Consider the following 27,225-nt stretch of genomic DNA (forward strand, 5'->3'; position numbering starts at 1 on the left):
AACTGTCTGAAGAAAAATGGAAATGCCAACGTTATTTGCATTTCTTAAAATAAGTGCTGAAGTTTGCAGTTACCTCCCATAGAGCCGGCACAGCCACTAACGCCTCGAGCACCTTCTGGAGGTGGCAGATCTGAGGGGGGAAACAAACACAAAGGTTTTATTTACACCTAGCTTTCTTTATGTAATGTCAAACTCAACTATTTGACAAAGACAGAAGGAAAACTGAAAGACAGAAATCATGTATGTGTGGGACACTGCATTCACTACAATTTTAATTTCAAACAAGAACTGATAAAAACACAAGATAAGATTTACTTTATTGATCCCAAATTTGGACATGTTTTCATCTCAGCCGTTAAAACAAGGCATTGGACATAATGTGAAATAAAAAGAGAAGAAAACATCTCAAAATAGAAAATGAAACCGAACTAAAAAGTGAAATATAAGCAAGTTGACCGTGAAAGATAAAACTCTGTAGACTATCTGTCAAATAAAAACTATGAAGGGTCAAATTACAGCTAACAAATGTTATAGTAGGATATTATTTACTTTAAAAGGTCCCCTATTATACTGTTTTTCATCAATATATTACAGGTCTCAGATATATACAAAACATGTCTCTGAAGTGTTTGGCTCCAAATACCAAACGGATCATTGCAGCATTACCCATAATCCCCTCTGTTTCAGCCCTGTTTCCAAAGTGCTGATTCTCTGTCTGTTACTTTAGATTAAAATAAGGAGCCCCTCCCCACGCCCCTCTGAGAGAGATTTGGTTAAAAAGAACTCAATGGTGCTCTAGGAGGAGATTCAGGTGATAAGGGGGGGGGGGGTTACCTTGGTTGCTGATTGGTTAATGGTTACCAAGCCAAAAAATCGTTATCACATCATAAAGTCTCCAAAATCTGATCAGCTCATTTTCAGACAGGTTTTTATAGAAATGGATCAGGACAAAAAGAGAGAATCTTTGTTCCTGAAACTTTCAGAGTCTCTTTACACAGAGGGGACACATGTTGATGTAGAAGAGACATGAAGAAGAGGGGACACATGTTGATGTAGAAGAGACATGAAGAAGAGGGGACACATGTTGATGTAGAAGAGACATGAAGAAGAGGGGACACATGTTGATGTAGAAGAGACATGGAGAAGAGGGGACACATGTTGATGTAGAAAAGACATGAAGAAGAGGGGACACATGTTGATGTAGAAAAGACATGAAGAAGTGGATTTTGCACAATAGGTGACCTTTAAGTGTGTAAGGAATAACGTGTTTCTGGTGCAAATTTGCTCACCAGGTTGAATCCAAGCAGCTTCTGGAGCAGACTGTTCCACAGCTGAGGGTCGTACACCTGGTACTCCAGGCACAGGTCGGCCACCAGACGCACCGCCTGAGGACAAACGCTGCTTTATTTCTCCTGCCTGCAGTTTGTGTGAAAAGTCTCAATGTTTTCTGTTAGAAACGTACCTGCGGCTCATGACTGTGGTTCTTCCACAGCCCTTTAACCAAGCCCTCCTTGGGACTACTGAGGAACGACTGCACCGTGTAGGGGATGTTCAACGCCTCCAGTTGAGAGACGAAGATGTAGCACTTCAGGTAGTATCTGCATGGGAATATACAGTATTAACACATTTTACAAACGTATACAAAAATATTTAAAACGTCGTCATCCGTGTCTATATCTCGAACAGCACTTATCTGCCCGAGTACTTCTCGGGAAAAAGTCTTCAATATGGGCCAAAATAGTATCCGTTGGTAAAGCGTGTTGATCAATTTGATCTGCTAAGGATAGCATGGCATCTTAGAGCCCACCGACGTCTTCCATGTTGTCTGCCCAGCCTTATTTTCATTTAGTAGTTTGCCTTATTTTTATTCAGTAGTCCTTCTCTTTCTTCCTCTTCTTGAGTAGTCAGTGTTGTGGTGCTGTTGCTTTGGTCTGGATCTGTGAGCTAACCACACCCCGTTCATTTGAATATAAGAAATGGAAATGTGGCATTATGAAGTAAAAGTCTCTTGAAATAAATAAATGTGTATTTAAAATGTATATATATTTATTGCCTGGCATATTCATTTAATTTTGGCTTTAACGGCATTCCATAAGTTTGAACGTTTTCAAGTATGTTTGTACGAGGCATTCATCAATACTTATGTTTTCTCTACATAGCAATGCAGACGACACACACATTTACACAACCCTTTCAACAGGAGCAGCATTCAAGCACCAAGGAAACTGTTCATGTCTTACACTGCAACTTTTATTAATGTATTTCAAACCTGTGTTATTCTATATAAGCTTGTTGTCTCTTTGCTTTAAAATGCCATTTTATAATATGTTTCCGCTTCACTATTTCTTAATGTTTTTCTTTTTTGTAAAGCGCTTTGAATTGCCTTGAGTTGAAAGGTGCTATAAATAAACTTGCCTTACAATAACAGTGGTCTCCATGCCAGTACAGCTGTAAACAATGTACTGCTGTGAAAGGGAGCAGTGGACAAATGTGTTTTTCCCACTTTAAAATCAGGCAACTCTAAATGAAAGTGTGTGCTACATTTAAAATATTTTCACAGCTTTACCATGCCGTCATACCACACTTTCCGGGACTAAAGGCGTTATATCCTCCGTTTCATGGTGACACATGGTGTCTCTTCACTTGTACACTTGAGGGGTCAGAGTTCATATGGTGAGGGATTCCATGAGCGATATGCGCCGGCCTGTGCCTTTACCTTGGACTTCTAATAGAACTGCTTGGGTCTTGATAGATTGAGTGGGGAAGTTCATGAGATCTTTCTAGATGGTTATCAAGAATAACTTTTATCCAATGACCTTCTCCCTCTCTGTCTGTGTCTGTGTATTCTCTTGTTCCGATTAACCCAGCCACATCTTTTTTCTTGTTTTGTGTCTATATCTACACCGGGATCCGGAGTCGAGGCTGATCCTCTTGCTGTAGTCCTGTGTCTTGGATCCTCTATCCCGAGTTCTGGATTAAGTCGTGGACTTCGGGTCGTGGCTGAACCTGTCTCTGCGGTCCTGCCTTGGGTCTCGTCATGCTGCTTCCCTGATGGCTTCCACAGGATTGTAGCTGACATCCTCGTGGATTCATCTTCTTATTACAGACACATGCATTTCCTAACATTCGGTCTATATGCTGTAAAATGTATTATCTCTTGGATTTACACACGGCATCTATTGCACGTCTGTCCGTCCTGGGAGAGGGATCCCTCCTCTGTTTCTCTCCCTGAGGTTTCTCCCATGTTCCCCTTAAACTGTGGGTTTTCTCTGGAAGTTTTTCCTTGTACGATGTGAGGGTCTAAGGACAGAGGGTCTAAGGACAGAGGGTCTAAGGATAGAGGGTGTCTGAACAAACTGTGCTGTTGTATTTGCTGTAAAGTGTCTCTACTGTAGGCTATTTTTATTGTATGTACAGCACTTTGGCTCGACCAAACATCGTTTATAAATGTGCTATATAAATAAAACTTGATTTGATCCACTCGCCCAAATTGAAAAAAAAACAGTAATTTTACCTTGACTGGTACAGTAAGTTTGTGTTATTGTGTGACAGACAGAACCACTTTTAGAGACAGTGGTAGGCGGTTAATCCCCGGTTTGCTAGGTAAAACTTCACAATATAGTCTGGTGGCTCTGGCGTGGGAGAGAGCAGCTTCAGTTCCCTTTCTGTAAAGGCTGTCTGACGGCAAGGTAAAGCAGTGAAAGTATTCTAAATATCGAGTAAACTTAAACTATTATCAGGGGTTTTTTCTTTGGTTTTTCCCGACATAACGCCCACAGCTGTACATTGCTTCGTTCCCTGGTACAACTGTCTGTTTGTCTAACTGACTATGAATAACTATCTTAGACAACTCCACTTTCAAACCTCCCTTTAAATAAACTTTGTAACAACAGCATTAAACAGATTGTTGATTGTGTATATAGGATATACATATCTGTATATTGTATAATTGTATTTTTGTATTCGGGATTGTTGGAAACGTCATTTCGATCTCTCCGTCTGTACACACAAACTGAAAGATTGACATTAAAGTTGACTTTTGAAATTTCCCGTTACTTCATTTCGTTCCTGGGGATCTGCAGGTGAGCTTCCAGAGTGTCAGAGTCCGCGAGGCGGACGAGACACAGCAGCGCTCGAGCTCGATGGCAGAATGTCAGACGAGGTCCAGAAGTGCTGAGAGGCTAAAAGGAGGAAATCCAAAAACACAGACGTCAGCAACTCTCCTCAAGGTTCAAGGTTTTTATTGCCATTTGCACATAGCTACAGTGTAGATATGTCAATGACAATCTTAGGTCACAAACTCCTCCAACAGTGCAGCACAATAACAGACAAAATAGTTAAAATAGTGCAAGTGATTACAAATAAAATAGGATAGAAATAGTGCAAGGAGAGTCTTTATACAAGTAATTGGAATATGATATATTAGATAAATCATTTATAAGCTGCAGACAGATGAATGTTATGGATGTCCTTTCTCTGGACTGTTTGTGCAAAGATCACTCACCCAGTTTTCAGCAGATAGGATGGGGTTCAGGACACGGACAGCGTCATTGATGGGGAACGCCTGCAGCATGTACACCACCCTGACAGCATCATAATGAACAGATACGTTTACTCTTTGTCTTACCACAGTGGATATGAAATAATGCAGGGAAAGATTTGTATTTCTAACAGTTTTATACTTTACGTTAAAGGAACAAATAGATGATACTACCTTACTTCATTGAAGTTATTGGACAGAAATGTTCTGACCTCAGTGATCACTCAATCAAAAACCTATCTTTTTAATATGGCTTTTAATTTGGCTTAACTTTAAATTCTCACTGGTATCATTGTCCATGTTTGACTGTGTTTTGCTTTTATTTTAACATATTTAAATTTCTTGTCAGCTTTAATTTACAGGAATTTCATTAGGATCACTGACTGTAGATGTTTTAACTTGTTCTGTATTTATTTTAATATTGTTGTTATATTTTCCAAATAAAGTGTATTATTAATGTTACATTAAAGGTAGAAAGGTAAGAATGGAGAAACCAGCTCGAGTGCGCTAGAATTTGAAAATACACAGCCGTAAGAAATCTGCCTCTTCCTTCAGACTTCCTTCCAGAGCCCCTCCTCCAACACACACGAACGCACACGCACATGACCAATGAGGGCACGAGATAAGTTTGTGCACAGATGGAAGGCTGACAGGCAGGTAGGCCATCCAGTTACTTTAGCCGGGTCAGATGATTGGTCGTGCTTTTTACAGCGCCACGGCTTCCACAGATGACTTTTTTTTATGGATTTATTGTCAAAGCATTTAATGTATTCATTGCTATCGGGATGTTGAGAGTATTCCATGGAATATAACAAAAAGTGTTTCTGAAGTGAATTACCTACCCCACCTTTAAACAAAGATTTAAAGTAAAGAGTGTTTTTTTTTTTTATTGAATTTTCATTATTAAAGAACCTTTTGAGAAGGGATCTTACCTCATTAAGTCCGGGTCCTCCTCCATGTTGCTCACACATTCACGATTACCAATATCCTTTGTCAAAAAAAAGAAAAAAAGGTCCACATTTAACACAATGGCTCCAATGAAGGCAGAGCAACAGAAACTGATTAGCTACTAAAAACGAGGCTCAGAGACAAACCTTGGTGACAGCTGGGCCCGTTTTGCAGATCCATTTCTCCAGCATCATGTTACGGATTTTCAGAAGATCCACGTTGTTAATGGTGGCTATTTCTTTAACCACTGCATGTATATCTGCACAAATGATCAGTTTCTCCCAGTTAAAACATATCAAACAATGTAGCAAACATAATGAGTGTAGCATTAATGCGTTTAACATCATTTCTAGCTGATGTAAAACAATTGAATGTCATAAAAAGGTGTGCAAAGTAAAATAAGTGATAAGACTTTAATCCAGTAGCCAACATGTGCTTAAGGAAATAAATCCATATAGTCCTATAGCTAACTGTAGCTTTACTTCAGCAGCTGTTTGAGCCAGTGGTGGGGAAAGTATTCAGATTCTTTACTTGAGCAAAAGCACTGCATACTTAAGTAAAAGTATTTAAGTACTTAATCTGTAAAGTTACTAAAGTTGTCAGTAAATAAATCTGTCGGATGAATGTAAAAAAAAAAAAAAAGTAATAGTAGTAGTATAAAATTAAGTACCTCAAATGTGTACTTAAGGCCAGTACTTGAGTAATGTGCTTTTTTCTCTGCTCTTGCATGTTTTATTTTAATGCCATCAAACTGCAGATGAAAATAAAACTCTATGGCTTCATGTAAATGTGGCACATTAACATGAAGGATTTAAGTGCTCATGTTAATTAATGTGCATATTCCCTTCTTAAAGGTCCCCTATCATACTGTTTTTCATCAATATATTATAGGTCTCAGATATATAAAAACATGTCTGAAGTGTTTGGCTCCAAACACCAAACAGATCATTGCAGCATTACCCATAATCCCCTCTGTTTCAGCCCTGTTTCCAAAGTGCTGATTCTCTGTCTGTTACTTTAGATGAAAATAAGGAGCCCCTCCCCACGCCCCTCTGAGAGACATTTGTTTACAAAGAACTCAATGGTGCTCTAGGAGGAGACTCAGGTGATAAGGGGGGGGGGGGGGGGGGGGGGTTACCTTGATTGGTGATTGGCTAATGGCTACACAAGACAACACATCGTTATGACATCATAAAGTGGCCAAAATCTGATCAGCTCATTTTCAGACAGGTTTTTATAGAAATGGATCAAAAAGAGAGAGAATCTTTGTTCCACAGAGACACATGTTGATGTAGAAGAGACATGAAGAAGTGGATTTTGCATAATAGGTGACCTTTAAATAAATACAAAACGTAATTTGTTACTTTTCACCACTGGTTTTAGCACATGCTCACCAGGATGAACTTGAATGCCACAGTCTCTGTAGCGCTGCTCCACGCTGCTGTGCTCGTACAGAGCGACGAGGAGCCAGGACGGCTGCCTGGTCAGCTTCAGATGCTCGGGGCCGTTCAGACGATTCACGATCAGCGTGTTTTCCGTGGCCGAGCGCTGGAACTGCAGCTTCAGCTTCGACAGGAAGATTTCCCCTTTGGCCCGCGCCGCCCCCTGCTCAGGATGAGAGGGGAGCAGATTAAAAACAACCACTACAGGAACATCTAACCAGATAAGGATGTGACAGATTTGAAGTTTATACAAGGTTTCCTCCTCTTCTTAAATATGTAATTAAATGGCTTTTCAAGAGATTTTCAGGCCCAGTTAAGATAAGAAGTACTTTACAGATTAAAAACAACTGTAGGAGCCCAGATGCTTATTTAACCCAAGTTAAATATTTCCATTCTTTTTATTTTATTTGTATTTAATTAGCACTTCCGACATTTGTCAAATGGTTGTAGTTTATTTGTATTAATCCATCTGTTGCTTGCCCGAAATGTGTATGACAGACGGTGAACTGGCTCGGACATTTTCTGTTGACTTTGATGCATCAACAAAACTCCCAATGAACAGTCACTTTGACGCGTTCGGTCCTCTTTAAGCTATCGTTTGTTTATTTGAGTCATTAATCGTCGTTAAACAATAACTTCACTACAGGACTCTTTTAATTGAAATGCATCAAAGTGATGAGCCTACCTCACGCTCTAAATAACTGTTCATTGGGAGTTTTGTCGCCAGACCAACCACTTCACGAACAGCTAACCAGATAAGGATGAGACAGATTTTAAGTTTGTACAGAGTACCTGTTCTTGAATATGTAATTAAATGGCTTCTCAAAAGCTTTTCAGGCCCAGTTACCTCTAATTCAAGGTCCCAATACAGAGTATTCTTTTTAAACAGGGATCAAGATTAGCTTCTGTTACAACACTGAGAATCTTATACTCAGAACTAGTGGGCTTTATAGAAGCTTACAGACAATTTGAAATAGAGAGGCTTGAATGTCTGAACACTTCTCAGACTATGTGCTCTTTTGCCTGCTCCAAAACAGCAAAGCAAAACAATATACAATGTAAGATACTTCGATTACAAATTGAATAGCTAAGCAAAAAACTTCAATTTATATTCCTGTACTAAGTATATAATATTTATAATATAGGCATTTTATATGGCTAATGTCTATTTGTATTTCCTTCTTTTGTGACACTACACATTCAAGGACCTGTGGAAACAGTACCGTGATGAAAAATGATAAATACTGACGTCAAGATTTGGATCCTTTAGCCAGGCATCTCCAAGAGCCAAACAGAACCGGAGGGACTGCGTCTTTTCGTAGCCTGCGGAGAACAGGAGACCTTCAGCACATTCTGTAGGAGCCATGTCCTTAGTTTATGTTAATGGCTCATTTGTGACCTGCTCTATCGACATCAGTCGCATTGACCTGAAGACACATTTTGAGTTGTATACACTGTTGGAAAGAAGAGATTCCTAGCTTGTTGTTATACTCCAAATATTAAGCAAAATATGTCACATTATATAATGACTGTCACCGAGTCATCATTTTGAGAAAAAGGCCTTCAAAGTTTCCTCTTCAACTGTAAGTAATATAAAGGAAAGAAAACGCGTCATTTTTTAAAGGCAAAGTATATATTATCACATGCTATACTGTGACATCAGTCAGCCCACGAGTGAATCACAAAGGATCAAACAAATGGATATCACGGTCACTGAACATACAAACTTCCAGGCCGTGTAGTGGAAGTGTGTGAGATGTGTGTGTGTGTGTGTGTGTGTGTGATGTTTCAGACCTGCAGGCAGCTCCTGGGCGATCTGGTGAGCTGTGGCCGTGGCCAACTCCTGGTTCTGGATGCACTGGATGTACTTCATCATGGTCTTGGCCACCTTGAAGGTCTCCTTATTGTAGCGATGGTCCTGAGCCTTCTTCCTCTGCTCTAACACCAAAGGCTTCATCTTCTTCTCAAACACATAGTTCACTGCTGCCATGTATAACTTGTCAAGGCTCACCTGGAAAGAGATGATACGACTTAAATCACTATTAAACTTCAGGAGGATAAATGTATCATTTTGGGGATTATACAGAGTAAAGGCCTTCACACCCATAGACTTCGTATTTCAAACATGCCAGCAATTTCAAGACAGACGCAACAGTTGTTCAATGAAAGGTTCAAATATAGAAACTACCAGGATTCTCTAGAAAGCAGCGTCTGAAAGTCTGTCTGAGGTAAATTGCTGTAAAGCTATTTTAAGGGCTTTCATCAAGTGAATTTAAGTTTCCTCTGGTCACTCTCAGTTCCACTGTGTCTAATGCTTTTATTGTGACAGAAACAAACACAGAGTATATCAGGTATGAGCTGGTAAAGGTTGAAAGGAAAGAGGCTTCATGTTTTCAGACTATGGAGCCTATGTGTTTTTGACTTCTAATCCTCACTCAAAATATTGCTCCGTATATAAAGACAAATGTATTGACATCCCCGTTGTGTAAAGACCTTATTGCTACTTTTCAGAGTAGTGTGCTTTACCTTCATCAGTTTGCTAATCAGCAGCAGAGTCGGGAAGGTCTCCTCACTGAGCTCAGGAGCTAAACACAGGAAAGATAAACTGTTAAAGTATCACCCCCTCACAGCAATACATCTGAAACTAGAGTGTCTAACTCACAGATGATCTTCCAGTAGTGTTTGTTCTGCATGAGTGGGTGGAAGGGCAGTCTTCTGTTGAACAGGAGGTTTGGCATCAAGCTGTTTTCCAGAAGATACTCGGTTTCCACGTCTGACGGAGGAGAGACTCGCTTGTAGGACTTCAGGTGCTGAAGGAGGCCCATTGCCTGTGGGGAAAAAAGACGGTGTTAAGAGTCTATATAATATATTTTAAAAAGGGAAGAAACTCTTTAATCTGAAATGTACCCGTGTGTTTCTTACCTGACTAACAGAAAAGGTTGTCACAGTGTCATCTGCGGCCTGAATGATCTTCAGCACTACTTCGATCCTCTCGTAGTTATAAGGGCTGAGCTGTATGAGAAAAGCATTTAGAAAGTTAGGTGAACATTATTACATTTAGCTGACACTTTTACCCAAAGCGACCATTCAACCATGAAGTAACCAACTCAAAAGTCCTGTAGGTACATTTCCTATCTATAAACCAGATTATTACGTGTTATTAGCTTCACTTAAAGCCAAATCCTTTGTAAGTGCTACGTACAGAAGAGTTTTTTATATTTTTTAAACTAAAGAAAAAACGTGTTGCCATTTCAAGTTTTGCATGTCAATTAGAATTCAAGTAATTGGTTTGGCAACTGAAATAAAAATAATAGGGCTGTTGTCATTTTAAAGCTACACTACGGAGGAAAATATCTAAATATCTAAGTAAACTCGTGTTGTACGTTTTCCTTGAACTGTTTGCACTGGATCAACCTCCAGGTGAAATTGAAATGGCCTCATTGGCTCAGAAGTTATCAGTAATGTAACTCCTGATAGAAAACACTCAAAACGGATCTTTCTTCTCGTTTGTCCCCCTTTGCACAAACCTTGAATAATACAGCACAGAGGCTGTCGGTGAGCTGGCTGGTGTTGTGCAACATCGGGATGATCTGCAGGACTCGCTCCAGCTCATCGGTATGACACAGAGGCTGCGTCTCTTCCTGATTGGCCCCTGGGTCCCCGGCACCTTCCTCGTCCGGTTGGAGCAGCAGCAAGGTGGTGATGTACTGGTTGATCACGCTGTCACGGTCCAGGCCAAAAGTGCTGCAGGCAGAAGAAGAGGGAGGAGCATATTACTGAATACTACGGTGGTATTTTCCTGTTTACAGTTCTGTTGAGAAATAAAATATAATGTAAATGATAATGGACTTTTTTGCACAATAAATCTGTCCCTTGTTTTGAGGTAATATCTGGAGAGTAAAAAAGAATACCCAATCATAGTTATTGTTATTATATTATTATTCCACTCATGGCAATTATTATAAAACAAAACATGGAGACTTTACGCAGTTTTTTTGTAGCCCATGATGGAGAAGAAAGTCTTATTTGTCCCCTTACTCAAAAATAGATGGTCTTTCAATCAAAGCTGCTTTCAAATACAGTAACATGAAACCAAAGACACAATATAAAGTCAACAAACAATCTTCTATCAGCAAATACTATTAATGCTTTTCCAAAAAGAAAAGTGGAAAATGTCCCCAAAAACGTAGTATAGTATAATATGTAAAAAAGAAAGTGCATATTGTATAGTATGTCGCAAATATTAGAACTGTAAAAGCTAATAATCAAATATTACATTACATTTTGGCACCATAAATCTGTCCCATGTTTTGATTCTGGAGTGTATATACAAAATAATACCCAATAATAGTCTTAGTCCACTCATGGCAATTATTATAAAACAAACCACGGACAGTGTTTTTGTAGCCCATGAAGAAAGTATATTTTACCCCTTACTCAAGTCAACCAACACTCCATCAGCTCATCATATTAATGAACAACATAGTATAGTACAGGGGCGGTGGTGGCAAAGTCCATAGGAGTTGGCTTGGCAACTGGAAGGTCACCAGTTCAAGTCCCGGAAAGACCAAGTGCTACCGAGGTGTCCCTGAGCAAGGCACCATTCCCTACACTGCTCCCCGGGCGCCGTACATAATGGCAGCCCACTGCTCCTAACACTCAAATGCAGAGACCTTGTCCGGCAGTGGCTCAGTCAATAGGGGCTTGGACTGGGAGCTGTAGGGTCGCCGGTTCAAGTCCCCGACCAGACCTAAAATATGGAGTGTGGACTGGTACTTGGAGAGGTCCCAGTTCACCTCCTGCCCTGCCGTGGTGCCCTTGAGCAAGGCACCGGACATCCCCCTTCCTCCCTCACTCCCACTGCTAGTACTAGACTCCTGGTACTAGGATGGGTTAAAAGCAGAACCCCTCTGCATGTGTGATCATTACAGAGGGGTTCATCCCTCCCATTCCATGTCGAACAAAAGTCTTCGTGTAGTGTGTCAAAATGATCAGACGCAGAAAGGTATGTCCAAAAAGGTAATTGAACAGTATGTCGCGAATATAAGACCTGTAATGCTAATAATCAAATATTATCAAAAATAAAAAAGGCGTTGCTTCAAAGCGAGAGGTAGAGTGGGCTGAACCTCCACGAATAATAGCCGGCTCAGAGCCCTTAGCTTTCTGAAAATATGGCCCGCTGAACTATATTACAGACAGTAAAGGAGTGAGCAGCTGACCTGCAGTACTGCAAGATGATTTCTGGGGTGATCCTCCTGTTTTTCACCAGATCAGGGATCAGACTCCTCTTCATCTCCGGACGCTGACGGAACACAGGCTGCATGGATATCTTCAGCAGAGCAGAGGCAAGTCACGTTAACATGTCAAGTCAACAAAGCCAGCAACTAGTGGAGTATAAGATGAAAAATAAACATGAGTGCTTTTCATCCTCACACCTCCAATTGGGCAAGCTTGATGCCCCATTCAGCATCAGTGATGACGGAGAGGAACTTCTCTCGTTCCTCGGCCTCGTCGTACAAGCAGCAGAGATTGGCCCCGATCCTGGCCACAGCCTGAAATAATACAGACAGTCGCTGGTTAGATTTGCTCAAGAACATCAGCATCTTCGTTACTGAATGATTAATTGTCTTTGCTTTAATTAGAAAACACTTTAAAGAGGTTCAGTTGTGAACTCGTACAATAAGTGGAGATTTCAATTTTAGCTTTCGTCAACATGCTTACCTCCCTAGACTTAATCGATCAGTGTTTGATTAAAGAGCCTGTGACACGAGTTCCCCCATCATCCAAACCCATCAATTTGAGTACATATTGTCCCCTTGAAAACCGTTACTGAACTGATTTTGGATATTTGTACTTTGATAACCATTAATCTGCCTTCAATGTTGACCATTTTCTGGATCTTCTCGCGGATTCTTCAAGTCCCTCCAAATGATGGGTGACGTCATTGCGGGCACAGCGCTCCAGCTGCACCGTCCAGGATCCCAGCATCTGCATGTAAACCTTTATATATATACAGTCAGATGTAAACGCACGACGGCGCACACAGCAGCACGCTCAGACAGCGATGACAGGTTAATGTTGAACGTGTCTGAGAGCTCATATGAGGCTGAAGGATCGGTTTATGTTGTTAGAAGTTTAGGAATTAGGTGCGTCAATATGGGCGATCATACGGTCATGTAGCCAGTGGTGGACTGGGACTAAAAATCATCCCGGGACTCTCAACCGGCCCACTTCGGTACCGCTAGTAAATTGTCAACGGGGGGAGCGGGGGATGTGCTAGTGACTTATCCGACCGGCCCACTTCAGTACCGGCCCATCGGGATTCGTCCTGATGGCCAGTCCGCCACTGCACCCAGCCCAGCCCACGTAAACTGTCAACGGGGGGAGCCTCGCTGCGGGGAAACGGTGGACCTAGTGTCCCGATCGGAGTGGGAATAATAATAATAATCCGTGCATTTTATCCATTAATTTCCCCAACATTGTGGTAAAAAAACCACACGTTTAATCCACGTTGGTGTACTACAACTACAAAAAGCATCGGTTTGTTTTCTCATCAGTAAATGCAGACCGGCTCAAACAAACGATTTTTAAATCATCATTCTCACGATCATTTAATGTATCATATGTTCGCCGAATTGACATGAAAGCACTAATAAATGTAGTTTCATCCACTTGAGTTTACAACCACAAAAATAATCGATTTGTTTTTATATCACATCCGACGGGAGGAAATTCAGCAGCTCTCACTACCGATTTTTAATCCTAATGTAATCATCATCTTCACCACCATCATTTATGTTTATGTTCGCCGAATTGACATGAAAGCACTGACACATATGAATATACTGTAGTCAACTTCATTAAAACGTTATTAACGTGCCTAATCTCAGTAATTCACCATTTCTACGCATGACAACACACTGTGTCCGTGTTTGGCTCTCTCGCCGCACAATGAAGCGTTCCCGCATTGACGTCACTTCCGGCTTCCCCCAAAACTTCAAAATGAGTCGAAGGAATTTCCCCGCGATGTTCGAAATTATTGATATTTATCGGAACGGTATCGCACTGACCAACAGATAAAGCCAGAAATCTAGGTGTAGTCATGGACTCTGACCTGAGTTTCAACAGTCACATTAAAACAGTTACTAAATCAGCCTACTATCACCTAAAGAACATATCTAGGATTAAAAGACTAATGTCACAGCAGGATTTGGAAAAACTTGTCCATGCTTTTATCTTCAGTAGACTCGACTACTGCAATGGTGTCTTCACAGGTCTCACTAAAACATCTATTAGGAAGCTGCAGCTGATTCAGAACGCCGCTGCTGGTTTATAAAGCACTGAATGGTTTAGGCCCAAATTACATTTCTGACCTCCTGCTAAACTATGAACCATCCAGATCTCTCAGGTCTTCAGGGACTGGTCAGCTTTCTGTCCCCAGAGTCAGAACTAATCATGGAGAAGCAGCGTTCAGTTATTATGCTCCAAATATCTGGAACAAACTCCCAGAAACCTGCAGGTCCGCTGCAACTCTGACTACTTTTAAATCCAGACTGAAGACTTTTCTTTTTGCCGCTGCTTTTAATTGAACTATTCATATCTTAGACTGCACTGTAACTTTTATCCATGTATTTTTTCTTTTAACGTTTATTTTATTAGCTTTTCTTTTTAATGACTGATTTTAAACGCCATTTTCTTAATGTCTTTCATTTTTTTAAAGCACTTTGAATTGCTATATATATATATATATATATATCTATATATATATATATAAATAAACTTGCTTTGCACCTTTTTTTTTAAACTGACGGTTCGAGATGACTAGTAGCCCAATATTTCATTGCACAACAGTTGTTGGGAGGCTGTCACAGGCTCTGACATGTTGTCATGTGATGTACATTTTTTTCAATGCAATGGAGTGGAGTGTGAAAGGCATGTATATGTATATCTCTATCTATATATATATATAGCAGATCGCGTTCACACCGGAATAAGTCCCCGAGGAAAGATTACGCAAATGAAGCCGCTGACGTCACTTCTTCTTCTGCTTTGGGTTTACTGGCAGGCCGCAAACAACTTCACGGCGTATACTGCCACCCGAAATCCCCGGCCGGAAGTCCCCGGAGTTGGGGACTTCCGAGTAAATCGCCAGAACGCTGACACCTCCTCATCACTCCACCATGTTTTTTTTTGTGTTTCCATAAGTTAGTCTCTCTCCGTTGGTGCGCTGGGCTAATGCTAATAATGCTAATGCCGGCAAATACAATGGCGGCTTCAAAATACTTTTCCGAGTTTTACGGGACGTGGTTTGCAATTCGCCCAGCCAATCGAAATTGGAACTTTTTTCTCCCCATGAAAGTACCACCTCTCTAGCAGGCACTAAACATGGGGTAAAAGTTCTCATGAACTAAGTAATCTTTTTGGTGTGAACGCAAAATCCCAGGAACTATCGGAACTAAACGGGAAACGTACTCCGGTGTGAACGCGACTTTTAACTTTCATTATATATAAAGGTTTGACGATCAAGGGATCATTGCCTACCAGAATTTTGTCATAGTTCTGCCAGGTGTTGTCAATAAACTTCCAGAGTATTTTTAAGACTTCTGCTTTGGGGAGGAGCGTACAGAGTCCGATAGCCAAATCACAATCGACCACCCTCCAGTTGAAAACCTGCAGCCCAAAGAAAATAGAGAGAGTTATTTAAAAGTATACAGAAAGCCAGTCAATCGGCTACAACCTGTTATGTCATCAGACCCACCTTGTGCAAGAGAGCCACAGCAACGGCATCCAGAGTTGAAATAGTTGTCTTTCGAAGATTATTCAAGCATACATTGTAATTCTTAAGCTCCTGGGTATCGAACAGCTGAAATAAGAGTTAAAATAAAGATCAAACATTGTTTAAGATACAATAATGGTACAAATGGTCCTAGAAACATATGGCAGTGAAACTGATAGCACCAGTGGGTATTAGAATGAAATATACATTTTGATGATTTATTAATCCTCTAGAAATGCCAACAGAACCAGGCTCACCGATGCTTGTGGTTGCACTCAAAGCTTCAGTAACACGTGGAGAATAACATTTAAATTGTCAGGTGCCCTTGCGTCCATTTTCATTCAGCAAGGGCCACGTGTGAAATCTCCTGCATACAGATATCTGGATCCTGACATTTTAAAGGTGCCCTATTATACTGTTTTTCATCAATATATTAGAGGTCTCAGATATATACAAAACATGTCTCTGAAGTGTTTGGCTCCAAACAAGCTTAAACGTTGTTTTTATCATCTGAATTTGGCGAAACAAGTTTAATATTCTAAAAACCAAGACTTTGTTTATTTGAAATCAGATGAAAACAAACTGTCACGGACCCTGCCGTGTTATCTATGATTACTATACGCTTTTCATTCATAATTTCAGCGAGAGGGAGGGGGAGCGGCGCTGAGGAACAGCAGAGTGGGGGCTGACAGGTGTCTGTGTGGACATTCCCCTTGTTGTGCGTCAGCAGAGACAGGCTACAAGTGTCTTAGGTTCAAGTTAGACAACTAATGTCTGGGGTAGTGTTCATGACTTCATGTCCTCTTACTGGTTAATCACAGTGCACACACATTTTCCGTGCTTTCCAATAGTTTAAAATAGTTTTATTCCACTGTTAAATAACCTGTTCAATACAAACATGCCACTTGTACAAATTAAATAACATCTCTGTGAACTGATATTTGTTTAGTGAGCTTATTAGAGGATGTTCCCTTTGATTGTAAAATGTCAATGAAGATGTCAGACTTAGTATATTTGTTAATAATTACATACAACACATGACATTTGTGTGTGTGTGTTCAAAGTGAATCTGCAGCCCCCTGATGGCCAGTACATCAATTATGTGGCCCCCACCACCATCAAAGTTGCCCATCCCTTTAGATGAAAACAAGGAGCCCCTCCCCACGCCCCTCTGAGAGATATTTGGTTAGAAAGAACACAATGGTGCTCTAGAGGAGATTCAGGTGATAAGGGGGGGGGGTTACCTTGGTTGGTGATTGGCTAATGGTTACCAAGACAAAAAATTGTTATGACATCATAAAGTGGCCAAAATCTGATCAGCTCATTTTCAGAGAGGTTTTTATATAACTGGATCAGGACAAAAAGAGAGAGAATCTTTGTTCCTGAAACTTTCAGAGTCTCTTTACACAGAGGGGACACATGCTGATGTAGAAGAGACATGAAGAAGAGAGGACACATGTTGATGTAGAAGAGACATGAAGAAGAGGAGACACATGTTGATGTAGAAGAGACATGAAGAAGAGGATTTTGCACAATAGGTGACCTTTAAAGTAGGACCAGTAAAATAGTCATTAATGATACAGTGCATTATGTTATGTATTAGTTTGTGTCCTTATTTATCTGTATTTTCTTGCTGAGTTCTTTGTGTTATAATGTATGTACCTTTTGTTGAGTTTTGTGCCGTTTCTTATGCATGTGTTGTGCTAACCCCACATTGCACACTAGATTGCACTATAAATGCTGTGGTGTGTGGCATTTATTTTATGATAGATACCTGTCCCTATAGGAATACACATTCAAATATAATGTATATGTTGCCTCCATACCTGCAAACTGATCTTGATGTCCATAACGTTAGAGGTGACGTGCTGTAGGCAGCTGCCGTACGAGTTGACCAGCACTCTGAGGGCCAGCTCCAGCTGACTGCACTCCTGTAAACTCTGCAGGATGTTGGCCAGGGGCCCGAGGAGGGGCTTCAGGTAGTTCGAGCCTGCAGGTGGGCCACACAACACACGAGGTAAATATCCAAAATAACAAATTCAAGAAGAAAACAATAAAATATTGATAATAAACTTTATTTCTAAAGCACCCTTCATGCAATATGCAGCCCGACGTGCTTTACAGAGCAAGAGAAGATAACGAGGGAGAATAAAGAGTGAGGAACATAATTAAAAACAAGTCAAGAGTCTTTCAAATGTACTTTTAACAATTCAAAGGGAGTTTGCTTTTCTAAGATCCACAGTTAAAATACTTTAAGGACTTCTAAAATACAAGCGTTTTATACAGTACCCTTTTCAAAAGAGCAGTGTGACAGACAGGAGCAGTCCAGTGGGTACAGCTTGGTATCTGCAGGATAGGAACAGATGATTAGGACCAGTGCGCTGCTACCTTATGGTGGGCATGAAATACTAAAGAGACATTAAGTAGAAGATTATTTTGAGCATCTTACCCAGAGAAATAGGCAGCAAGCAGTTGGTTATTTCATATTGGACTGGAAGCACAGACAGCGGGTCCAGAACAATGCAATCTTCATTAAAAACATCCTGAAAACTCCACTGAGAGTGTGGGTCTTTTTCTGTCTCCAAGGTTGGATCCTGGGACAGACAATTCATACATTTAGATCATTTCAAAAAAAATGTAAAGGTAAGGCATTAAGGCGCTTTTCCTGCTCATGTCTGGGAACATTTATAACTATTCATATTAAAAGGAAAGTCTTTCACTGTAGTTGTACAAAATTCTGCCTCAACATGTTGTTAGATAATAGATACTCCTCTATCCAAGAGAAAGCACCTGGTAGATCTCCCCATTTGTAATATAAGCTGATTCAAATGTTAGCAGGAAAAAATAAAAATGTACATATTAAGCACAAAATAACATAAACACAGTGTCATTGTTTGGTGAAACATGAGATACTGACCTTGGCTATAAAGCCATAGTCGTCTGATAACTGACACTGATGATAGACATCCATCGCGATGTGTGTGCACTTGCAGAGCTCCAGACAGTCCAGCAGCAGATCTGAAACGGTCATTATATTATAAGGTCTAGTTAAATATCTACTGAGGTAATCGGTCCAGTGACAAGTTTTGCAGATTGTATGAAACATGAAATGTCAATGAAGATTGTTGCGGCTCATTTTTCAATAAATGAAGTCGCTAGAAAGGCTAATACTTTGCTTTGACACGTTTAAAGGATAACAGTCTGTTTTAAAGTTAAGTTTAAAGGGCCCATGTCATGCTTTTCCGGTTATTACCTGTCCCCTAGTGTGTTATGAAGGTTTGTCTGCATGTAAACGGTCTGCAGAGTCACAAACCCTCAAAGTACACCCTGTAGCGAGTAAAACTCTAACACAGAAAATACCTGTCTGTGCTGCCCCAGAACGCCTCGTTGGAGATTTATCTTTTTCCATTGTTTACTTCTTGGGTATAGTGACGTATTTCGGGACACTGTGAGCTGGCTCACTGGTGTGGGGTCGGCGAGACACCGCGGAACTCAGCCTGGGCACACACACGAACTCACAGCCAGGCTGCGGGTGTGTTTCAGGCTGGGTTTCGCTGTCTCGCAGACGGCCATTGGGCTCACAGGGGGGGGGCAGGAGCTCCAACAAGCCGTTCAGGACAGAGAGTGAATACAGATACTATACAGAGATGCTGTATGAGAAACCAATGTGAGTTTGGAAAATTGCACAATATAGATTTATTTTAGTAGACCTCAACAATGGAATTATGATGAGTAGAAATGGCCATGACATGGGACCTTTAAGGTGTTAAATGAACAAAGTAAAACAAACAATAACCAAAAGCAGGACCACAAGGTAAAAAGAAAATGTCTGAACGTAGCTCCCCCTCTACGTATGTCCACAAACCGTGACATTCACAAGGGGCTCAAAAACATGTTCAGAACAAGCTTACTAAGTAAAACTATTCTGCATAAACAGATTCTCATACAGACGAGTGTTTTAAAAAGTAAGGTTTAGCAGAAGTGCACGTGTCACACCCATGGGATGACGGCCGGAAGACACCGATTATAAACAAATAATGAAAATAATAAACAACAGCTAAAAAAGCATTTTGGCTGTTACAAGCATCATTGGTGTTTTCCACGTGATTCACCTGAGTGGCACAGAGTGATCGCCTGACAGGCCAGATCATGGATGACCGCTGGCAGGTCCGAGTCGTCAGGGAGCACCATGGGCACGTCCGCCTCCAGCATCTGGCATAACGTCCTGGCAGCGGTGAACAGAACCTTCCCTGTGTTGGTGTTATAGTGGTGCTCATACAGCTCACTGAACACATGACAGAAGAGGGTTTTGTCTAAATTCATGATTCAATTAAATAATTCTGTTATATGCAGCTACAGTGTAGATATGGCAACAACAATCTTTAGTCCCACGCTCCTAACACAATACAGACCTTTGAGATCTTGTGCAACACACCTGTAATATATATATATTTATTTTGTAATTCTACTGTGAAATAACCACAATAATTTGTATGTGCAAAACATAATTTTGATAGTATCTCAAACCTTAATATGTTCACCTATGTTTACCCAGGAATCCTGAAGTCAGATGGAAGACCTTTTAAGACCCTTTCCTACATTTTAAGACCTCATCGCCACTTGGAGTTTTAACCGGTTACCTTGGCGACACACTTTACCTCACATTGACTATATACAGTGTTGATTGTCCTTCCTCCTTATCTTCCAACCATTTGGACGCAGACTTGCATTTCCCCATAACGATGTTGCTTAACGACCGGCGTAAATGGACCTTCACGAGCTATCAAGCAGTGAGCGTGCGAAGTCCTGTTCAGATGACGTCAAACCCAACGGGATGCCATAACTAAACTCCACAGAATCACACTACACACCTACGCCATGATTACATTCAGGCACACTGTAGAACACAACCTCTTTGGACTATTTATACACTTATTGAAAACAAGCTACCAAATGTAATACCTTGAAAAATGCCGTTTAATACTTTTTAATAGCCTTCATTTCGCTTAATTGATTTATCAACTTGTAATACTTTTTAAGACCCCGCGGACACCCTGTAACCTATTTAATGCTGCGACATATTGCTTAGCCGGGAATTAGTAGTTATTTATCTTTATTATTATTATTATTATATATTTTTCTGTTGTTAGCAACTTTTTTATTGCTTGCCTTTTATCTGCTAGGTCACTTATCCCCACTGCGGGACTAATAAAGGAATTCTGAATCCTCCAACAATGCAACATAATGTATATAAGACATACAACTTTAAAACAATAAAATAGTGCAAGATTAACCTGCCAATGTGCAAGTAATGCAGATGACGTAAACTATGTACATGTCAAAAATAAATAAATACAATAAGCTAAATGTTACAGGGAAGGACACACACACACACACACACACACACACACACACACACACACACACACACACACACACACACACACACACACACACACACACACACACACACACACACACACACACACACACACACACACACACACACACACACACACACACACACACACACACACACACACACACACACACACACACACACACACACACACACACACACACACACACACACACACACACACACACACACACACACACACACACACACACACACACACACACACACACACACACACACACACACACACCTGAGGATCTTGAGGGCCTTGTGCACCTTCCCGACCCCCAGCGCGCGCAGGGCGAGGTCGGACCACAGCTCCTGCTCGGTGCGCTGCAGCTGCCGGCCCAGGCGACGCAGACCGGCCTCTGTGGAAATGGTCTTGGTCTTTCCATCGGGATCATTCGCCACAACCGGAGGGGTCGTAGCCTTGGCTTTGGATGAAGGGCGGCCACGCGTGTTCTCATAGGCCGTGATGTGATGCTCCTGGATCTGCTTTCTGATGCTTGGATCCTCATAGTCGGAAGGGGTGAAGAAAATATCAAAGTCCTCCTGAGAAAAAAGAGAGGTTTCAGCACCAGAGAAGATTAAAGAACAGATAGAACTCTGGATGTGCTTTTATTGTATTTTTGTTGAATTTGTTAATTAGCAAATGTAATTATATTCTTGGTCTGTACTTTAAACTGATTTCTAGTAACTGCACACTTTTTATTTTATTTGTTAGCATCATTTTGTAATCTGCTATATATCTGATGTTGGGGAATTGTGTTTGTGTAATGTGATAAATGTAAAAAAATCAAAAATACATGTTTAAAAAATAAAAGAACAGATGGAATAACATTTCAAATATACTTAAGCTTTCAGATTCTTATATCACTCACCACACGATCATTGGTGAGAATTAATTATGTAAAACGAGATTGACGAGATGTGCTTTTTTTTTTCAGATAAAGTCATGCAGCACGATTACGAATACAAATAAATATGTACATATTGTTTATTGTCTTAAGATAGAATAGAATGGGAGGGAGATGAAACCCTCTTTAATGGTCACACATGCAGGCCTCTGCATTTAACCCATCCTAGTACCAGGAGTCTAGTACTAGGAGCAGAGGGCAGCTATTGTACAGCGCCCGGGGAGCAATGGGAGTGGGGGGGAAGGGGGGTGTGTCCGGTGCCTTGCTCAAGGGTACCATGGCAGGGCAGGAGGTGAACTGGGACCTCGCCAAGTAGCAGTCCACACTCCTTATTTGTAGGTCTGGTCGGGGACTTGAACCGTCATCCCTACGGCTCCCAGTCCAATCCCCAACTGACTGAGCCACTGACGGATATATGCAATATCATTATATTTGTATAAATAACATGACATCAATACCTTAAATGAGACTCACCTGCAGGTGGGCGATGGCCTTGAACATGATGAGGTTGTTTTCACACTCCATGCTTTTAAGAGCATCATCTGCAGAGGACAAGAAACACTGTGACACTCTTGGACAGTGTTTACCCTAACCTTAAATTGTAAGCTGCGTTAAGACAATCGATGTCTAGTGTCTTTATATATTTGAAGGTGATTGGAAAATGTGAAGTATTCATGCTTCTAAAGCAGGGGTGTCAAACTGAAATACACAGTGGGCCAAAATAAAAAAAATGGGTACTGTCGAGGGCCGGACTGGTTCAATGTTTATTGCAGAACTTATTGAAATGAACTTATTGCACATATTAAACCTGGAACTAACAAAGCTTAAATGATTGCCTATAAAACAACATTAAATAATCAGTTGCATTAAAGGTGGGGTAGGTAAGTTTCAGAAAACGGCTCGAGATACACTTTGTGTTATATTCCATGGAATGCTCTTAACATCCCGATAGTAATGAATATCTTAAGTGCTTTGACAAAAAATCCATAAAAAAAATGTCATCTGTGGAAGCCGTAGCGCTGTAAAAAGCATGACCAATCATCTGAGCCGGCCCGGCTAAAATAACTGGATGGCCTACCTGCCTGTCAGCCTTCCATCGGGGTACAAACTTATCTCGTGCCCTCATTGGTCATGTGCGCGTTCGTGTGTGTTGGAGGAGGGGCTCTGTAAGGAAGTGGCAGATTTTCTCCGGTTGTGTATTTTCAAATTCTAGCGATCTCGAGCCGGTTTCTCAAACTTACCTACCCCACCTTTAATTTCTTATGGCTCCCCCCCCCACAGGCCAACAACAGCTTCAAAAAAACAAATTTCCCTCAAAGAAAAAAACAAACACTCCCTGTTGTCTCAAGAAACAAAGTGCAGAAGGAAACATCCATTGAACTCAGCGTGCTGCTCTGTGATGCTAGCTCAAGCAGATACTTGGCATCTCATCTCGGGTGCAAGTTCATCAATGTTTGGGCTCAGGCTCTGAGCGGAGGAAACCCTCAGGAGGGAGTGAAGGTGTGCATGCAATATACCGGCGGTATATAGTATTTAGAGATTATCCTGCGGGCCAAAATTAAATCCACCACGGGCCTGATTTGGCCCCCGGGCCTTGAGTTTGACACATGTGATCTAAAGCAGTGGTTCTCAAATGGGGGTACGCGGACCCCTAGGGGTACGTTGGAGTACTGCAGGGGGTACGTGAGATTTATTTTCTGTTAATGAAAAAAAAAAATCATGCATTTAAACAAACTACTAATAGTAGTTTAACTACTTTATTCAAAGGTTTACAGTAATTCTGGATAATAAAATGATAACAATAAACGGTGTGCTCTCTTTTCCTCTCCCTCTCCCCGTCAGTCTCGTGCAGCTCGCTGAACCTGTAATAAGTGACCCGACAGTAAATAATAAATATATTTATAACTAGTTTAGCTAGTTCCAGAGTAGATGAACTAGCTAAGTGTGTTAGGTCTAACTCTTAGTGTATTTTGCTCCACTCAACGGTCCGTCACAGCGGACGGAGCTGTGATCATGCAGAGCTGCATGTTCTCCGTCAGCAGCGGCTGATCTGATCTCTCTCTCGTGTCCGGTTATACTTGACTCGCGTGTATGTCCAAATCTATCAGATCTAGCTAGTTCTAGTTAATGATATGACTGCCTGCTTATCAAAGGACCTAAACAATAAGCGTTGCTTGGCAACGGCGTGTGGCCGCAAAGTATAGCATTATGCATATGTTAATGCTGTTTAACAATGTTGTTGTTTTAATAAATCAGACATGGTGCAGCGCTGCACCTCTTTATATAGGCATTTTTTCCCTAACAATTTTTTTTGCGCTGATCAGGGGGTACTTGGCTGAATTATTTTTTCAAAGGGGGTACATTATTGAAAACAGTTTGAGAACCACTGATCTAAAGCATCCTTCAGTGCTCCAACACATGGAGGTCAGAGCCTTGAGTTATCTTAAGAGTTGGAACAGAGAGGAATACTTTGACTTCCTCAAGGAAAATGCTTCAAAATGGTGTAAAGTTAGTACTCACGCTTTTGGATTATATGCATGTATTTTAGAGCCTCCACCATCCCCTGAGCCACGACCATCTGGTTCTTCTTGTGCTATTAAAGACAAAGACATTTAGTAAACATTGCACATCTGAAACAAGTAAGAGTAGAAGATCAGTGAATAATGAAAAGTCTGCAAGCGGAAATGCTCCCAGGGAGAAACCTTGGTATATCAAATATTATCTATGAGTGCACATATTGCATCTATGCATTGCACAGATGCAATGTTGTAATTACATTTACTGCTCAGCAATAAAAAGCTGCTTAAAACCGTCTTGAAATGGGACAACATGAACTCAGTAGTCTGGAAATTACTTTCAGAAAATTAAGCCGTAAATAAAAGATTGTAAAATGCAAATTTCATTTCATTTCAGACTTCTTTTCCTCTCCTCACCTCATCAGAAATGTGGTCTTTGTCCTCCAGCTGCAGCCTGGCCCAGGCGGTGAGGCGCTCGATCACACACTGTGCCTCGGCACAGGACAGCTTCTTCAGGACAGTCATGCACTCCTCAGTCTGAAAGCAGCATACAAGACTTCCTATCAATACATCAAGGTAACAGTTCATCTAGGGGATTTCATATCTTCACGTGGATGAGCTTACCCTGCCTTGGCCGATCAGCTGAGTGAGAAACAAGTAATTAATCTGCGAGGTGGGAAGTTTGTACGCTTCAGCTAAGGTCAGGGAGTCATCTAAGGACATTGGCAAGTCTTGCTTTAGGATGTATCTAATCAGCGTCTGGGGAAGATATGCACAACATTACAGAGGGTTCATAGGCAGATCATCATTTCACATATTCAATCAAACTTACCATAATTTTAGTGCTGTTGGAGAGGTTGACGTTGCGGATCCCGTAGCCCCGGACAAGTTTCCTGATCTCCATCAGACGGTAGCTCTCCTTTAAAAGCTCTTGTCTGGGAAAGATACCAGAAGAAAATTAATTTAGCTTTAATTTAGTTTGTTTGCCAGCTCATAGTCATATTGTGAAATGGATTCAACATCCTCAATAACCTCCAAAACCACTTCAAAATTGTTCAAATTGGCCAAGCCATTTTTTGTCTGCATATATAGGCTATAATGCTAATTAACACAACTTATTCTAATGATGCAAATTGCCCAACATATGCGAGTTAGCATCAGGCAGTTTGTTATAGACCCGTACTATACATTTCTAACATAAAACTTTGGGCCACTCAACATTTCCGTGTTCACAGTGCTGGCGACGTGACTACTTGTGTGAACCAATGATAGTGAGGGTTATGTAAACATACTTTGGTCCATCCATCTCGAGGTACTGCTGAACCAGCTGTTCTACCACTTTACTCCAGGGCACCACAGCTTTCTGCATGATCTCCAGCACAGCATCCACCTTCATCTGGAAGAAAATACAATACCGTGAGATTTAATAAACCTTAGAACAAACGTAATGTTTTTACTAGCGTATCATTATCTCTGCCAGGGAGATATTGTGTAAGGCAGTGTGTGTGTGTGTGTGTGTGTGTGTGTGTGTGTGTGACGCTTTTTGTCCACAGCTCCTCACGCCAATCATTAGCTTTCATGTCGAATCAGCATATTTTCATAACTCTATAAATGAGTCAGTTATTGCAGGAATTTGGTTTTGTTTCTTTCCAGATTTTTAATGAAGTGGGTTATTACAGAAACTTACATCAGTATCATTTATGCAATCGAGCACCGCCACCACTTTGGCTTCCCATTCTGTGAAGAGTGTTGTGGTCTGAGAGCTGCAGCGCTCCAGCAGATCCTAGTGAACAAGAGGAGAATCGTTGACCCATTTGGAATATGAAATGTGTTTTTCCGCCAGTAGGCATGGCGGTGGTGAAGTGTTACCTTGATGTACTGTAGGAGCAGCTCATCAAAAGGAGTCTTGTGCTCTTGGGCGTACGGCAGGATTCTGCTCTCCACCGTGGCGGCGATCAGCTCAGGAGCCGGCACTTTGTCCAGCATGTAGAACGCCATGCTCCTTACACTTCCCTTTAAAATATAAATATAGGAACATCAACACAAGACCTACTCAGAATGTCTCACAAACACAACTCCATAGAGTACTTAGAACAGGGGTGTTCAAACTACGGCCCGGGGCCCAAATATGGCTCGTGGACCATTTTGAATCGGCCCTCAGCAAATTCAAAAAGTACAATAAACTTCTGCTTGTCTTATATTGTACTTCTTAAATATATATGTTCAAATAAATTACACAGTATTCATGTGTTAATACGCCCAATTTTCTAATAAAATTAAAGTTGAAAACATGTTCTAACAAATCTAAGTTGATAAGAAAAAAGCCCAATAACACATTTACATAACAATCTGGAAATACACCCTTCATATTTCCTCATATTATGAGCAATCTGAAGCTTCTGTTTTAAGGAATGAGCTGCTCACAAAGTAAATGAAACCTTATGGAAAGCTGTGTAGGCTGTTTTTTTTCTTCCAGCATTTTCAAGTATCAAATTTAGGTGTTTTAGCAGCAACAGTAACAAGATAAAAACACAGGATACTAGAGAGTTAGAATACATCCATCCATCTTCTCCCGCTTATCCGTGGTCGGGTCGCGGGGGTAGCAGTTCCAGCAGAGAGCCCCAAACGTTCCTCTCCCTGGCGACATCAACCAGCTCTGACTGGGGG

The 27,225-nt window shown here is 41.0% G+C and overlaps 1 protein-coding gene across 1 annotated transcript in view; it reads right to left on the reverse strand.

Moving 5' to 3' along the window:
* Positions 1-27,225, reverse strand: part of kntc1 (kinetochore associated 1) — a 51,519-nt gene that overhangs the window by 12,920 nt on the left and 11,374 nt on the right. The window contains exons 24-55 of the mRNA XM_034092057.2: positions 26,428-26,571; positions 26,246-26,341; positions 25,851-25,954; positions 25,391-25,493; positions 25,183-25,317; positions 24,976-25,095; positions 24,563-24,635; positions 22,517-22,584; positions 21,376-21,677; positions 19,819-19,991; positions 18,624-18,724; positions 18,156-18,300; positions 17,996-18,052; positions 17,533-17,696; positions 15,689-15,793; positions 15,472-15,600; positions 12,366-12,482; positions 12,150-12,259; positions 10,458-10,674; positions 9,853-9,942; positions 9,593-9,758; positions 9,457-9,515; positions 8,725-8,941; positions 8,180-8,253; positions 6,883-7,093; positions 5,635-5,747; positions 5,473-5,528; positions 4,505-4,583; positions 4,057-4,181; positions 1,463-1,598; positions 1,290-1,385; positions 74-130 (exon numbers count right to left, since the gene is read on the reverse strand). Coding sequence (XP_033947948.1) covers positions 74-130; positions 1,290-1,385; positions 1,463-1,598; positions 4,057-4,181; positions 4,505-4,583; positions 5,473-5,528; positions 5,635-5,747; positions 6,883-7,093; positions 8,180-8,253; positions 8,725-8,941; positions 9,457-9,515; positions 9,593-9,758; positions 9,853-9,942; positions 10,458-10,674; positions 12,150-12,259; positions 12,366-12,482; positions 15,472-15,600; positions 15,689-15,793; positions 17,533-17,696; positions 17,996-18,052; positions 18,156-18,300; positions 18,624-18,724; positions 19,819-19,991; positions 21,376-21,677; positions 22,517-22,584; positions 24,563-24,635; positions 24,976-25,095; positions 25,183-25,317; positions 25,391-25,493; positions 25,851-25,954; positions 26,246-26,341; positions 26,428-26,571 — 3,942 coding nt within the window. The remainder of the gene's footprint in view (positions 1-73; positions 131-1,289; positions 1,386-1,462; positions 1,599-4,056; positions 4,182-4,504; positions 4,584-5,472; positions 5,529-5,634; positions 5,748-6,882; positions 7,094-8,179; positions 8,254-8,724; positions 8,942-9,456; positions 9,516-9,592; positions 9,759-9,852; positions 9,943-10,457; positions 10,675-12,149; positions 12,260-12,365; positions 12,483-15,471; positions 15,601-15,688; positions 15,794-17,532; positions 17,697-17,995; positions 18,053-18,155; positions 18,301-18,623; positions 18,725-19,818; positions 19,992-21,375; positions 21,678-22,516; positions 22,585-24,562; positions 24,636-24,975; positions 25,096-25,182; positions 25,318-25,390; positions 25,494-25,850; positions 25,955-26,245; positions 26,342-26,427; positions 26,572-27,225) is intronic.

The sequence above is a fragment of the Pseudochaenichthys georgianus genome, chromosome 9 (assembly GCF_902827115.2).
Source record: "Pseudochaenichthys georgianus chromosome 9, fPseGeo1.2, whole genome shotgun sequence".
Classification (NCBI taxonomy): domain Eukaryota; kingdom Metazoa; phylum Chordata; class Actinopteri; order Perciformes; family Channichthyidae; genus Pseudochaenichthys; species Pseudochaenichthys georgianus.